This window comes from Carcharodon carcharias, chromosome 23, assembly GCF_017639515.1.
Source record: "Carcharodon carcharias isolate sCarCar2 chromosome 23, sCarCar2.pri, whole genome shotgun sequence".
In the NCBI taxonomy this organism is placed as follows: Eukaryota; Metazoa; Chordata; class Chondrichthyes; order Lamniformes; family Lamnidae; genus Carcharodon; species Carcharodon carcharias.
In genome coordinates, this window is record NC_054489.1 from 51,708,584 (window position 1) to 51,725,673 (window position 17,090).

Below are 17,090 nucleotides of genomic sequence, written 5' to 3' on the forward strand. Positions count from 1 at the left end.
TTCCAGGTCCCTGTTCTTCCTTTGACTGGAAGGTCTGCTTGAGATGTTCTCCTGTTCCACTCCTCTGGATTCTTGGGGACTTACTTCTTTGGCTGGGAGTGGCTATCTTTCCCCTTTTCCTCAGTCTCTCCCTGGCAGCTACTTCAATCAACTTTAGCCTGGAACTGGCTATCTGAGCCTTCTAGGCTGCTTCTGCCTGGCAGCTGCCTTCAAACTGAACTCAAAAAACTGCTGTTTCCAGTTCCTTCTGTGTGTGTCTGTGGGAGATAACTACCTCTCTGGACCCCTGTTGCTAGGCAACAACCCAGTTTTTCTACTCTTGTGTTTGCTTAACCTCTCTTACAGTTGTAAACTCTCATTAGAAATGCAGGCACATGCATTCACATAAAGTGAAACTAAAACTCAGCTTGACCTTTTCTTAATACACAGATACAGAAATACAAACATTGAAGCTAAAGCTCATTCCTAACACCCAGGGATTCCAATATAACTAACTTAAACTATCTCTATTTCCTAACAACATGCTATAAGATTATCAGCAACCTTGTAAATAGGGTCTGAGCCATTTGCTCGCCATGTAGGTTTAATGCTGAAATAGGGCACATCAAAGGCATCTAGCTGGTTAATGGTTACCCTGATCAGATCATTTCACGCTGTATATCACAAACTCATGAATGGGCCTAAGGCCGTCACTTTCATCCCTGAAAAGTGCCCAGTCCACCTCAGATTACCCTGGAAGTGCAAGGTATCTCAAAAATTTGAGCAGCAGGTGAAGCTAGCTGTTTCACGCTGTGACTATGCAGCAGCAACATGAGTGGCATTCGCCACTAACAGGATGCTGTCATCAATCCAAAAAGATGTTCTGCCTATCACACAAATGAGGAATGTGGTATATGAATTTCAGTGCCAGCGTGATGCTAGGTATGTAGGCCGTTCCTCCCAAAGACTGGTGAATCATATTAAACAGCATGTCCCAGCCACTGTTCACAACAGACAAGGTACAGACCGTACCCAACCAGCCCGTACTTGCAAAACTCAAAAAATAGTGTCCAACATTAGTTGTGATTCTGTGGTTGGACAACATTTGTTAAATAATCCTCAATGTGCTAAGAATTACACTGACAACCAATTTAAGATTGTCAGTCAGGCTCTCAATGTGGTGCATTTGCATGTACTGGAAGCTACAAATATTAATACACAGGGCCCTGGTCTTTGCAAACAGAAAGAACATGTACACACATTGTGCCTGTTTCAGCTAAACTAAATAATTGACAGCCATTCACTGAATCATTCCTTAGGGAAATGCCTTGACCAATCAGAGTCAAGTTGCCTGGTTTAAATTTCAAACAATGTTTGGCAGTTAACTGTAAGTCGCCATCAATTGGTGCATTCTCCATGGCAACACCTCTTCCAATCAGAGTCCACTTGCCAATCAGCACCCTCTTCTCATACAGTATAAATTGTTTTCCCTTGTATTGGTATTCTTATGAAGTGTCCTAATGAGTGCAAGGCAAAGAAGTTTTGAGGTGTCTCTTTCTTTCAGCAAAACTCAAGTTCTGTACTATGAAACAACCATTTATATCCCAATATCATGCCACATGTTCCAGTTGATACAAACCATTGTTAGATTTTCAAGTGATCAAATGGGGGTGGTATCCATTTTTGCATATCTCCCCCTGCATGGTTCCAATGTCTCGGGTAGTGGCTAGATTATCAAATGCAGTCCTCTTAAAAAGTAAGGATACAAACATCATCAAGAGAAAGCTATCAACTTACAAGTCTTTCACTAGAATGCGACTAGCCTACTTAATAATCCTGCACTGTATTAACATAATGGTTTGAATTCTGATTCTGCCAATGTTGTGCTGGCTGTTTCCCAGATCCCTTGATTAATACTCGCATCAGCCAGAACAGGAACCACCATATAAGTCAAAACTATCGCTAATTCATTTACCTTCCTATGATAGCTGAGCAATGTGTATCATGGGGGGCTTTATTCACAGTTCTATGTGGTTCCTTACACAGGGCCTCAAACACACCCACCCTCAGATGGTTTTGTACCATCACCTGACTCCCCACCTGCCATCCTTCTGGACTACTGCAAAAACCTTCCCTTGGATCGCACCCAAGTGGTTTTCCAGTTCCTATTTGGTGGTGTGATTTTCCTATCCCTATCTTCTATTCTAAGTGAGATATCCCATTAATTCATATTCTGTCACATACATGGGCCCTGGAGGAATTTTACTGTCCAATACAATACTCTCATAATATCCTTAAATCAAAAACCAGATACTCACAAGTGGCCCCAATTATTAACACATTTTGTTTGTTTATTTTCGATGGCTTGTTATTTTCTCAAAGGTAACCCACTAAATTGTGAGGACATTTTTTACATTTCAAAATCACCCCAAATTCAAATAACCATGTTGTTGGGCTGATGAGTTTTGTCAACATACAATTTGATTTCAAACCCCTTCACAATTTTAAAGACTTTTATCAGGTCACCCTCAGCTTTGTACCTTCTTCTGAGGAGCCTCCAGATCCCTTTTTTTGTAATACAGAGACCAGAAATATGAACAGTGCTCTTAAGTGTGGCCTAACCAGGGTTTGATGTAAGTTTAATATAATGTCTTTGCTTTTAACTTTTATCCCTCCCTGAAATGAACCCTCATGCTTTATTTATATTTTCTTATGGTTTAACCTGTGTTTCTGCTTTTAATGAATTGTGAATGTGATTCCTTTGTGTCTTCACCCCATTTAGACTCTGGTTTTTCAATAGACAGCCCTGTTCCTCCTATCAAAACGCACCAGCTCCCACTTTTAACTGCACTGCAATTCATTTGCCAACTGTGAGCCCATTCTGCAAGTTTGGCAATGTCTTGTTGTATTTTATTGGAATCTTCCTCAGTGTAAACTCTAATCCCCATGGGATATAATGCCAGGTATAAATTGGTAGGAGTGGAAGTGACAGCACTGTGCATTGTAGTGTGAGCTCAGCACCAGCTGTGCAAATATGTCAATAATTCCATTGACTGTGACAGTGGAGCCTTGCTGCAATTATATTATCGTCATCAATCCCTTGAAACTAGGATGATATCTGCTAGGCTTTATGATTTGTGTGACACGCAAAACGTGATCCACAAAAATTAGATTATACAAAAGCATCAATTCAGAGCCATTTCATGGAAACTGAACCCATTGTTTAGTCACTAGTCCCTTGATAACACAAGCCTTATTTCCATTCTTTAAATGTTTTGCAGTAAGGGACAGGAAGTCCCACCTCTCACTGTCTGCATTTAAAAACAATCACAGTGAACGCTGTTTCCATTCATCTCCTGCTCACTTTCCTCTGGGAGTCTGAGCTGAGCACTGAGTTCTATGCCAGTGGGGTCCATTATTTTAGAAGGAATAACCAGTGCACTGGGGAGTTCTTGGGTCCAGCTTGCACCAGATGAACTGAAAGGAAAGTTTAAAGACCCCCATGCTGGAATTATGCGTTTGTTTCCAGGGTAACTTGCTGCAGCTGGTGGCTATAGATTTAAGCTATGGAAGAGTTTGCACTTGCATAGCAGCCTCAGCATATCCTATAATTCCATGGTGTTTTACTGAAATACTGTGCAGCTACCCAGTGCACAGTCTCCCAATGTGCAGCTACCCAGTGCACAATCTCCCAATGTGCAGCTACCCAGTGCACAATCTCCCAATGTGCAGCTACCCAGTGCACAATCTCCCAATGTGCAGCTACTCAGTGCACAATCTCCCAATGTGCAGCTACCCAGTGCACAATCTCCCAATGTGCAGCTACCCAGTGCACAATCTCCCAATGTGCAGCTACCCAGTGCACAGTCTCCCAATGTGCAGCTACCCAGTGCACAATCTCCCAATGTGCAGCTACCCAGTGCACAATCTCCCAATGTGCAGCTACCCAGTGCACAGTCGCCCAATGTGCAGCTACCCAGTGCACAGTCTCCCAATGTGCAGCCACCCAGTGCACAATCTCCCAATGTGCAGCTACCCAGTGCACAATCTCCCAATGTGCAGCTACCCAGTGCACAATGTCCCAATGTGCAGCTACCCAGTGCACAATCTCCCAATGCGCAGCTACCCAGTGCACAATCTCCCAATGTGCAGCTACCCAGTGCACAGTCACCCAATGTGCAGCTACCCAGTGCACAGTCTCCCAATGTGCAGCTACCCAGTGCACAGTCTCCCAATGTGCAGCTACCCAGTGCACAGTCTCCCAATGTGCAGCTACCCAGTGCACAATCTCCCAATGTGCAGCTACCCAGTGCACAATCTCCCAATGTGCAGCTACCCAGTGCAGTCTCCCAATGTGCAGCTACCCAGTGCACAGTCTCCCAATGTGCAGCTACCCAGTGCACAGTCTCCCAATGTGCAGCTACCCAGTGCACAATCTCCCAATGTGCAGCTACCCAGTGCACAGTCTCCCAATGTGCAGCCAACCAGTGCACAATCTCCCAGTGTGCAGCTACCCAGTGCACAGTCTCCCAGTGTGCAGCTACCCAGTGCACAGTCTCCCAATGTGCAGCTACTCAGTGCACAATGTCCCAATGTGCAGCTACCCAGTGCACAATCTCCCAATGTGCAGCTACCCAGTGCACAATGTCCCAATGTGCAGCTACCCAGTGCACAATGTCCCAATGTGCAGCTACCCAGTGCACAATCTCCCAATGTGCAGCTACCCAGTGCACAATCTCCCAATGTGCAGCTACCCAGTGCACAATGTCCCAATGTGCAGCTACCCAGTGCACAGTCTCCCAATGTGCAGCTACCCAGTGCACAATGTCCCAATGTGCAGCTACCCAGTGCACAGTCTCCCAATGTGCAGCTACCCAGTGCACAATGCCCCAATGTGCAGCTACCCAGTGCACAATCTCCCAATGTGCAGCTACCCAGTGCACAGTCTCCCAATGTGCAGCTACCCAGTGCACAGTCTCCCAATGTGCAGCTACCCAGTGCACAATGTCCCAATGTGCAGCTACCCAGTGCACAATGTCCCAATGTGCAGCTACCCAGTGCACAGTCTCCCAATGTGCAGCTACCCAGTGCACAATCTCCCAATGTGCAGCTACCCAGTGCACAATCTCCCAATGTGCAGCTACCCAGTGCACAGTCTCCCAATGTGCAGCTATCCAGTGCACAGTCTCCCAATGTGCAGCTACCCAGTGCACAATCTCCCAATGTGCAGCTACCCAGTGCACAGTCTCCCAATGTGCAGCTACCCAGTGCACAGTCTCCCAATGTGCAGCTACCCAGTGCACAGTCTCCCAATGTGCAGCTACCCAGTGCACAGTCTCCCAATGTGCAGCTACCCAGTGCACAATCTCCCAATGTGCAGCTACCCAGTGCACAATCTCCCAATGTGCAGCTACCCAGTGCACAATCTCCCAATGTGCAGCTACCCAGTGCACAATCTCCCAATGTGCAGCTACCCAGTGCACAATCTCCCAATGTGCAGCTACCCAGTGCACAATCTCCCAATGTGCAGCTACCCAGTGCACAATGTCCCAATGTGCAGCTACCCAGTGCACAATGTCCCAATGTGCAGCTACCCAGTGCACAGTCTCCCAATGTGCAGCTACCCAGTGCACAGTCTCCCAATGTGCAGCTACCCAGTGCACAATCTCCCAATGTGCAGCTACCCAGTGCACAATGTCCCAATGTGCAGCTACCCAGTGCACAGTCTCCCAATGTGCAGCTACCCAGTGCACAGTCTCCCAATGTGCAGCTACCCAGTGCACAATCTCCCAATGTGCAGCTACCCAGTGCACAATGTCCCAATATGCAGCTACCCAGTGCACAGTCTCCCAATGTGCAGCTACTCAGTGCACAGTCTCCCAATGTGCAGCTACCCAGTGCACAATGTCCCAATGTGCAGCTACCCAGTGCACAATGTCCCAATGTGCAGCTACCCAGTGCACAGTCTCCCAATGTGCAGCTACCCAGTGCACAATCTCCCAATGTGCAGCTACCCAGTGCACAGTCTCCCAATGTGCAGCTACCCAGTGCACAGTCTCCCAATGTGCAGCTACTCAGTGCACAGTCTCCCAATGTGCAGCTACCCAGTGCACAGTCTCCCAATGTGCAGCTACTCAATGCACAGTCTCCCAATGTGCAGCTACCCAGTGCACAGTCTCCCAATGTGCAGCTACTCAGTGCACAATCTCCCAATGTGGAATTAAGGATAGCAGTTAACTACCTGCTTTCTGATTTTCTGCTATCTCCCGATGCGTGTGGTTTTGTGTTAGTAACCGGACACTGTCTTTGTGAAGAAATGCTTTCTTATACTGTACAAAATCCTGGAACATCCTATCTAATTTTCCTGTGGGAGCACCTACACCAAACAACTGCAGCAGTTCAAGAAGGCAGCTGAGAACCACATCCTCAAGGGCAGAGACATTTCTTCTTTCATGGGATGTGGGCATCACTGACAAGGCCAGCATTTGTTTCCCATCCCTAATTACCCTTGCACTGAGTGGCTGGCCAGGCTACTTCAGAGGGCAGTTAAGAGTCAACCACATTGCTGTGGGTCTGGAGTCACATATAGGCCAGACCAGGGAAGGACGGCAGATTTCCTTCCCTAAAGGATATTATCGAACCAGATGGGTTTTTAACAACAATCGATGACAGTTGTCATGGTCACCATTACTGAGACTAGTTTTATGTTCCAGATTTTATTAATTGGAATGTAAATTCCTCCAGCTGCCATGGTGGGATTTGAACTCATATCCCAACGCATTAGCCTGGGCCTCTGGATTCCCAGTCCAGCGACATTCCCACTGTCACTGGTAATATAAAGGGAGGATTTCATAGACATTTACATATTTATATGTTTCTATTCCTAATGATAAAAGCAGCAAATCTAATGGGAATGTGAGGGAATGGATTCCCATTGCTGCAGCTACCGGCAAACTCCAACCGCTGTAGATGGATGAAATTCTTGAAGCGGAGGCTACGGTGAGAAGTGATGAGGGTATCGATTAATTCTGATTGAAATCTGGTCGCTTACCCCTATAATTTAGAAGCAATGGTGCCTGGAAGGCCTTAGTGATGCAGAGGTTTAGTGCAGTGTTCACCTCCACTGGCTGTGTAATTCAATGTTGTCACTTGGCATCAGCTTTGGTTCCAGGCAATGACCCAGGGTAATGATGGCTCGTTTACTGAACCTCATTGAAGACCAAATGGCTTAGCACCTCAGCAGCTGAAGGCACCAGTGGTAGGCCGCTCAAAAAGCCAGAATTAGACGAGCGCAGTTATCTCGGAGGAATGTGGTGCTGGAGGAGATTACAAAGATAGGGAGGTGTGAGGCCGTTGAGGGATTTGAAAACAAGGATGAGGATTTTAAGATCAAGGCATTGCTTAACTATTGCTAAGCCATGACCATTTCTGACTTTCACTCAGTCCTTGAACTTTCTCAGCTCATCCTGCTGATTTAATGCCAGTCTGCACCGGGGACAGTTTAATTTCTATATGGGGGTAGCAATTTGTCAGGAAATTTATTTGTTTTTCTATTAGTTATACATTGAATAAGATGTTGCTAGAAAGAATCAAGCAAAATAAGAAAGGGCTGTCAATTTGCTATGAGCCTGGTTTGTAATTTTACTCACTGTCTCTTTCCCATGGATTTTATATTAATTTTATAATGGGTTGCCTAAAACTGCACCGTACACCAACTAGCTATAGTCTCACACTACTCAAAGAAGAGCAGCGGCGTTCTCCCCCATGTATTTTGTGCATTTACCGGGTGCTATATATCTTATATATCTGATTTATCTCAGAGCAATGCAAGAATGACTACTTCCAAATCTATAACAGGTTTATTTACAATACTTTAAAATATCTCGTAACTTACAGGATTTGCTACACGCACATAATTGTCAACCAGAAACCAGGTCTTTTCTCTACAACCTTCCCTGTTTAATTGGCTTTCTTGCTCCACCCACAGGCTTGAACAATCAAATACAGTTACATGGATCAAAGATCCGACTATCATAATCAAACACAGACCAATTAAACCGTTGAACGCTGCAGTGCCCTAGCCAACATTTATTTCTCATCCAACATCACTAAAAGCAGATGAATATGAAATCTCACAACTTTAAAGACACCCATACTCTGGTAGCTGAGAGGAATATAACCAGAATCAGGGAGAGAGATGTTGGCGGGGGAGGGTCATGGGAAAGGGTGTAAGGGAGTTTATGTTGTTTGTTGTTGGTGGATATCAGGGGTGCTTGTGGCACTTGTGCCAGTCTTCCCCAGTTAGATCAGATCCTCTCTCCCAAGCCCCATGAATTGTACTGGGATCTGTGCTGGAGCACTTTGCTGGAAATAGCTACTTGAAGGTAAACCAGTGTCAGAGCAGTGGGAGGCATTCAAAGAAGAGATAGAGAGGATCCAGAACAAATATGTTCCCAGAAGTGGGACTCCCAAATCTAGACTTCTTCCCCCAAATGTCCCAGCTTCTCCTGTGTGAGTGGGGATATGCTCCAGGATTCAAATACTGTTTCAAATTCAGTCTGAGCGATGATGAGTCAGCTTTCTCTCCACATTTCACCGAAGTTCTCGGATGTGTTTAACAAGCTGCACCATCTCAAATGCCACCACATCCACTCTCTACATTATTCCACTACTTGGTGTGCAACTGCCACCCTGTGTAACAATGCAGCAAACCAAAATGTCCACTGTGTGAAATCACATTATCCTCCTCAGTGTTTGAAGGTGGGACTCCATCAGTGGTTCTGGAGTTGACTGTGCCACTTCCTTTGTTGCATTGCCCTGGCCTCCTCTTCTCAGAATTGGTTGTCTATGCCCTCTCTGGTGTCTGTGTCATGCCCTATCAAAACATTGAACAACATGAATGAATAGATTTCCACTTCTCCCATCCACAGGTACCCCCAGGATCATCTGCCTGAGTCCAGGGAAAGGAAGCTCAGCTCCCAGAGTGGGACTTGAACCCACAACCTTTTGATTCAGAGGCAAGACTGCTACCAACTGACACACAGCTCACACTAATGCTGTATTAGCTTAACAGACATGAAAACATTTGCATTTAGAATAGTGCCTTTCACAACCTGAGGCACATTTACAACCAACTAAATCCTTTTGAAGTGTGTGCTCACTGTTGTAATTTTGGAGATGCGTCAGCTAATTCACACAGAGCAAGTTCCCACTAACAACAAGGGGTAAAGGACGCACAATATCTTAGTTATGTTGGTTGAGATTAACCTAGATTTTCAGTTCAAGTCTCTGGAGTAGGACTTGAACTCACAACCTTCATGACACAGGAACAAGATGGCTACCACTGAACCAACGTTGACTAATAGCACTTCACCAGCTTGCAAGGTAATCGTAAAAGAGCAACTAATGTCCCAGAATCTCTTTGACTGAGACTCATCCACTGTGCGAAGACCAGGAAACAAGCAGTGTAATTCAGCACACATAGCATTTCTGCCCACCTCACAGCTCCCACCCTCACACTGTCTCCTGGTTTGTGTTACAAGGTGGTTAAGAGAGCAACACCCCTTCGCTGGATTTCAAAGTTTCATAGAATGTTCCTTGCAGAAGGAAGCCATTTGAACCATTGTGCCTGTGCCAGCTCTTTGAACGGGATATCTGATTAGCTCTACTCTCCCTGTCCTCTCCTGATAGCCTGACAAATTTCTCTCCTGGTAAATCACATACAAATAATGAGCAGGAGTAGGCCACTCAGCCCCTCGAGCCTGCTCCACCATTCAATAAGACCTGAATGTAACCTCAACCCCACATTCCTACCTACCCACAATAATCTTTCACCCCCCTGTTAATCAAGAATCTATCCACCTCGGCCTTAAAAATATTCAAAGACTCTGCTTCCACCACCTTTTAAGCAATAGAGTTCCAAAGACTCACAACCCTCTGAGAGAAGAACTTTCTCCTCATCTCTGTCTTAAGTGAGCAACCCCTTATTTTTAAACAGTGAGCCCTAGTTCTTGATTTTCCCACAAGAGGAACCCGATGTTCCAAACAAGGGTTGTCTTTGCCTTAGAGGGTCACTTAGATTCAGCGCTTCAGAGCTCTTCAGGGCTGCCCAGTGACCCTGAACCAGGTTGACTCTGTGTGGACTGTCTAGCTACCTCACTGAGTGCTCTACCCATGGGACAGCACAAGATACCTGATCTCCCATCCACGCGATAGTTCAGCTGTTCTCACTCCTCATAGAAGCATCAGCTGTTTGAGAGTTTTACATTCCAAGTCAAGTAACCAAATTCTTAGAGCAGCTCAAACTCTCCAGGGTTGTGTTACGATTAAGATGGTGTCTCCTGAAGTTTGTTACTGCTAGTCACATGGCAGTACAGGATTTGAGTATTGCTGAAAAAAGACACATGCTGTCAAAACTTTACGCCTTGCACTCATCAGGATAGATGCATGAATGCCAAATTTCAAAAAGAACAACAATTTATACTGCATGAGAAAAGGGTGCTGATTGGTTGGCATTGCCATGGAGAACGCAGCAGGGAACAGTTGCCCCCCATTTGCCTGGAATTACTCAGTTTCTTTACAGAGGCAAACGCGTTGGGGACAACTATTCAATGGTGCATTCCCCATGGCAACACCTCAACCAATCAGCACCCTTTTCTCATGTAGTATAAATTGTTGTTTCATTTGAAATTTGATATTCTTGTATATGTCCTGATAAGTGCAAAACAAAAAGCTTCAACAGCATGTCTCTTAAAATAGTTTTACAGCTCCCTCCCCACTGAGACGGGGCCATAAAATTCCAGCCTGTGAGTTTATGATTCTAACAAATGCTGCAATTTATGGTCAAAGAAACAAATAAGAAGGAGTTTATTACCTGTACTCTGAGTGATGAAGGTTACACGCCTTGAGGCCAGAGCTCTGACAGTCTATTGTGACATGAGGTAAGTGTAATCATACTCACTCCTGGAAGCAATTCTTTCATTCAGTCATCATCATATGAGCGAAATGTCAACAAGGAGGTGAAATGTTTTGCCTCAATCACACTGCCCCTGTAAGATTGGTATTCTTGCAGAGTGTCCTGATGAGTGCAAGATGAAAAGCTTTGCCATGTCTCTTTTATTAGCAATACTCACGTTCTGTACTACCAAACAACTATTTACACTTGTAAATAGTTAACTCAGCACACGGTTATATACACAGCTTAGAGGAGGGAACAGTCTATTCCACAGGGTGCTGTGTGTACTGAACAGTGTGTTACACAGAGAGCTGCTTGTACATAATCTAGTCTAACATTTCAGTACTGTTCTGAGGGGTTGCTGCATTGTTGGTGGTGCTGTCTTTCGGATGGGACATTAAACCAAGGCATAGATGTAAATACCCAATGCCGCTTTAGTGAAGAAGATGAGAGGAGTTTTCCCAGTGTCCTGGGCAATATTTACCCCTCCATCAACAGCACTGAAATATATCTGGTCATTATCACATTATTGCTGTGTGTGGGATCTTGCTGTTCACACACTGGCTGCCACGTTACCTACATTTCATTACTGACAACACATCGGAGGCACTTCATTGACTCCAAGGCACTTTGGGATTTCTGGAGGCTGTGAAAGGCACTATATAAACAGAAGTCTTTCATCTGGACAGTGTGTTATGTTGATTGAGCAGTATGTTTGGGGCGGGGGGGTGGGGGGGTCGGGGGGTGGGGGTTCCATCTTGGGTAGGACTCCTAGTTCCTGAGATATTCTAAATTCCTGGCCAGTCCGTGAAGACAAATCTTGTCCTGGGTGATTTTCAGATGCTTGATTTAAAACAGAAATCAGGCGTTGACATGTTTTGCTTCCTTATCCTCGCAAACAATATTTTATTGTCTCACTAAATTATGTCTGACTTTTTTTTGCATTATCCCAGATTCATTAACTTGGCCAAAAATTGGATTTCTGCCAAATTTTATCAAGGCCTTGAGCTTAGCTTCATACTTTGGGAACAGACTTTACAAATACAAAAGCTTGCAGCATTTGAATTAGTGCCAGTTGTTGTCAAACCTTTTAAAATGAAAATTCCCTTTTGAGAAATTATCAGGAACCAAACCTCAAATTTTAAACTTTGTAAGAACTGTAACTTACACTATCAAAATTAAAACTACCTCTTTCTTATGTGTGTTGATTTGTATCCAAGTTATAATTCCCGTATGTTTATTGACACATTCATTATCTTAGATAGCATCCAAGTGATTCAAAAGTAACCTGTTAAATTACACTGCACTTTACACCTCAAGATTGTCCCAAATTCAAATTACAGTGCTGTTGGGATGCAGAATTCCTTTCATATTTAATTCATCTCATCAAAAGATTTTTATCCATTGGAACCACTTAGACCATGTGTTTATTCCTTTTGGTTTTCCTAGAATCCCTTGAACTTCAGTTAATTTTTCTCCTCAGAATTTTAGAATACTAACTCATATGAATTACTGTAACTGGTATGTATCAATCCCAATCAGCTTGCAAGCTGGTATACTAGTCTGCCAGGGGGTGGTACAAAAGTTGGTTCATCTAACCCTATCTACCTTCATGATTCCTTCAAATTGCGATTTTTGCCAGAAATCTCAACTCAAACCTTATACTCAAAACTTTGGAATGTTTTAGTATACTTCTCCTTTAATCTAACATGGGGCTTTCAGCCCTAAAATGCTGAACTACACACACAAATGACAATTAAGGAAGAAAACACATTAAAGCTCACATACAAATGCTTCCTTGCACACAAACAAACATATATTAGAGGTATGTATTTATATTCCTGTATCCTTAACTTAACGCCTTAAAAATTTCTAAATTCTAAACCAAACTTCAAATAGCAGTGGGGGAAATAAAGGGATCTTGGAGGCTCCACCTTCTGGGACAATCAAACTGATGAAATCTACTGCCTGTCAGTGCTTATTAACTCCCCTAGGGGTACGCCCCTTTTCTCCCTTTCTGTCTCTCTCCAGCATAAGCAGCTCTTGTAACTTAGATCAATTCATTTTTTTAAGTTACAGAAAATTGAGTAGCGGGTCCCAATCATCCTTCCACATTTTCAGGAAAATCTCGTCATCCTGCACGGGACATTATACACCCCCAATTCGTTTCTCCCTCCCCCAAGGCTTCCTTAACTGCCTCCTCAAACTCCCTGAGCAGGGCTGTGGCCTTCTCCCGATCTGGGACGTCGCCAGGTTTTGCCCAGTCTCCACTCCTAGAGTGCAGGGGTAATCTTCCCCAGATATCCCTGGGCATTTAGCCTTCACCAGTATGTGGGTATCAAGGGGGTGCATTGCATGGAAATCTTGCATTTCCCGCAGTTTGGTCCAAAAATCTGGGTTGCTATGCCAAGTTCTAAGCCTCAGCAGTTCTGTAAACAAAACCTGCTTGTCCCTGGGGCTGAATGGTACCTGCTTAACCTTCTCCATAACCCTCTCAATCTCTTCATCTTCCCCCTATTCCTCAGCCCCCTTTCTCCCTTCGGGTTTCAATTCGCCTTTCCTGACTTTACTTTTCCTAATGGTTATTGGCATGGGGGCCATGGGATTCAGTGGGCACAGTGGGGGCGGTTGGTTTGTATGAGGGCGGAACTGTCTCAGCTCCTTCATAGGTTTCTCCTTTGGATCTTTCCCCCTCTTGATCAGTGTCACTGCAGGCTGCTGCTGCCACTGTTCTGATCTGTCCTGGATCTGACTTTGTTTCTCTCTCTCCAATCGACTGGAATTTAGTATTAACCCTTCTGCACAACTGTAGGTACTAGATAATAATAACCATCACCCCTTTCTTTTCCTTATTCTTTTTGTTGCTCTAACTACCTCTGTTTTTGTTCCCCAGGGGTTCCCTGTGGATTCCACCCCTCCTTCTGCATTTTAGTGGTTAATTTTGACTGTTGTCCTGGAGTCTGCGGTTCCCCAGTCACGTTCCATAGTGCTATTTTGTTTCCCTGACGGCATTCTGGTCCTATTTTCTGTCTATCTCTATCTCCGTTCGCATGGTCCTAACAACTGAGTTATCTGAGGTATGTATGTGCGGTTTCACTGGGGTCTGGCCTTGCTGCGCGGCTTCTGCTAAGGTTATATTTCAAACTGTAACCCGCCAGCATGGCTCCACCTCCTCTCTCTGGTAATGATTCCGGCCCTTCCTGCGCAGCTCTGGCCCTGCTAGCCCACCTGCACGGCTCCGCCTATTACCCCTGGCGCCTCCTACTCCTGCCCTGATTCTTTGATACTTGACCGGACCGTTCTCGGGTAGGCTTGCTGCACTAACTACGGGTGGTAAATGAATATACTCACCCACTTTGCAGAGCTGTCCCGAGGATCTGGTCCAAGTATCCTGCCGACTACGCCAAACTGTTGTGGTGTCTTTGATGAACGGACCACAGGAGACTCAGGTACAGGTTACGATCGTTTATTCAAGCAATTGCAAGGGGGGCACCATCTCAATGCAGCTTGAGACAGTATTCTGCTAAGCTACAAGTGTTCACCATATTTATACATTATTGGTCACATACAAGAACATCCTCCAGATTCCGATCTTGTCAATATATAGGTTTACATTAAACAGACATGTCTGTGGTACAAAGGTAACCCTACTTTCACCCAGGCAGAGACCTGCCTTCCTATCTAAGCTGGGACTATCTGTCCTTCCCCTATCTGTTGAAGAGCACACTTAATCTATGTTATTGCCATCGTCTGACTCCAGTCTAACTCCCAGGACCTTGCTGCTGATTGCAAACCCTGAGGGTGTACAAAGTTTGAGAGTGTATAAGGTTTATCTGGTTTAACTGTTTAATTGTTCATTTACTGATTTGCGTTGACCTGCCTATAGATTCTAATTTAAGTAATTCATTCCCTTATAATGAATTCTCCCTTACCATAAATTCTCATTTACTTTCTTCCCCCTAACACTGGTCCATTGCTAATCTCTTGTCTGATATTTCAGTCTCGGTGATGGATATACGGGATGTCCAAGAGGGGCACCGGTCAGAGGTGATGAAGAAACATGGCCACAGTTTCCCGGAGAAGCGATGTTTCACCATCGTGTTTGTGGGTGGTCGGACAAACCTGGACCTGGTGGCAGCATCGGAGGAAGAAGGGAGGCGATGGGTTCAAGGACTGAAAAAACTGAGAAAAAAAGCAGAAAAAATGAGCCAGCGAGAGAAAATTCACCAATATCCTTTTCAAACTGCTTTCTATGGTCAGATATAGTCATGGGTTCTTTAACAAATCCATATTGTTTAAAAATCAAGGGCAATAATCATTTGAATTCCCCTAATAGTCTGCCAGAAATGGGATTTTTTTCCTAAAGAGAGTAGCATTTAGACTGGGTAATACACAAGTTAGTAGCACACGTGTGTGTGTGTGTCTATAGAAATGTGTCTGTGTCTGTGTGTTTGTGTGTGTGTGTGTGTGTGTGTGTGTCCGTCTCTATGGAAATGTGTGTGTGTGGGTGTTGTGCCTGTGGAAGTGTGTCTGTGTGTGCCCATGGAAATGTGTTTGTGTGTGTGTGTGTGTTTGTCTGCGTGTGTGTGTGTGTGTGCATGTGTGTGTGTGTGTGTGTGCTTCTGCGTGTGTGTGCTTCTGCGTGTGTGTGTGTCTGTCTGTGTGTGTGTGTGTGTCTGCATGTGTGTGTCTGCGTGTGTGTGTGTGCATCTGCGTGTGTGTGTGTCTGCGTGTGTGTGTGTCTGCGTGTGTGCGTGTCTGCGTGTGTGTGTCTGCATGTGTATGTGTGTGTCTGCGTGTGTGTGTGTCTGCGTGTGCGTGTGTGTGTGTGCATCTGCGTGTGTGTGTGTCTGCGTGTGTGTGTGTCTGCGTGTGTGTGTGTCTGCGTGTGTGTGTCTGCATGTGTGTGTGTGTCTGCGTGTGTGTGTGTCTGCGTGTGCGTGTGTGTGTGTGTGTCTGCGTGTGTGTGTGTCTGCGCGTGTGTGTGTGTCTACGTTTAAGTATGATTATGTGTTTGTGTCAGTGGAATTGTGTGTATGTGTGATTGTGTTAATCTGTATGTGTATGTGTCTGCATGTGTGCGTGTGTCTAAGTAGTGTGTGGATGTGTGTGTGTGGATGTGGTGTGGGTGTGTGTGTGTGTGGGTTTGTGTGCAGGTGTGTGTATGTGTGTGTGTGCTAGGGTTGGAGTGCTCCACTTTCCATCTCCCTCCTTGTCCCAGACCAGATGTGAGTCCTGCTCTAGAGCCTTCATTCAAATGCATTTTCCTACCCTCTCTTATTTGTGGGTGTCTTCCTTACATTATTCTACCTGGATCCATGAGTACCTCCGGAAGGCCGACAAAAATAAGGACAACAAAATGAGCTTCAAAGAGATTAAAAACCTGCTGAAGATGATCAACATTGAGGCAAGCGATGAATATGCTTACCAGGTCTTCAAGGTAAGAAGCTGTCTGACTGGAGGGAGAGCATCATTGTGGAACTCTGTAACTATCAGTGATTTTGGTTATATCTGCAAGGGCACAACTATTTGCTTTGTGAATCTCTGACTGTTTTTACAGTCAAACGTCACTGCAACAAACCCAACATGTTTAGGTATGAAGGGACACTTCAAGTGGTTTGAGTTTAATGTTAATTAAGTGCACTGTCTCCTTGCGTGTTTGTAAGGCAGGATCATGGGTGATATGGGTCAAAATCCTGGAACTCCCTTCCTAACAGCACTGTGGATGTACCTACATCACATGGACTGCAGCGGTTCAAGAAGGCAGCTCACCACTGCCTTCTCAAGGGCAATTAGGGATGGCAATAAATGCTGGCCCAGCCACCCAAGCCCACATCCCATGAATGAATAGTAAAAAAAAATGAATTAACAGCATTCCATTCATATTGAAGTATTTTAGCTCTGATGCTGTTGGTAGAACAAGGTTGTCAATACTCAGCAGACAAAGGCTTCAATTCACTTCAGTCCAAAGCACAGGTAAGGTGATCATGATGAGTGCCCATTCCCAGCTATCCTGTTGGTTACCTGTGCCACCAGGTTTCCTGATATCTTTATATTAGATTTACCAACATCACTAGCCCTAATATAAAAACAAAAAACTGCGGATGCTGGAAATCCAAAACAAAAACAGAATTACCTGGAAAAACTCAGCAGGTCT

General features: G+C 44.9%; 1 protein-coding gene across 1 annotated transcript in view; it reads left to right on the forward strand.

Moving 5' to 3' along the window:
• LOC121269131 (1-phosphatidylinositol 4,5-bisphosphate phosphodiesterase delta-3-like) overlaps nt 1-17,090 on the forward strand; it is a 195,189-nt gene that overhangs the window by 51,364 nt on the left and 126,735 nt on the right. Inside the window, exons 3-4 of the mRNA XM_041173618.1 lie at nt 14,934-15,162; nt 16,244-16,373. Coding sequence (XP_041029552.1) covers nt 14,934-15,162; nt 16,244-16,373 — 359 coding nt within the window. The remainder of the gene's footprint in view (nt 1-14,933; nt 15,163-16,243; nt 16,374-17,090) is intronic.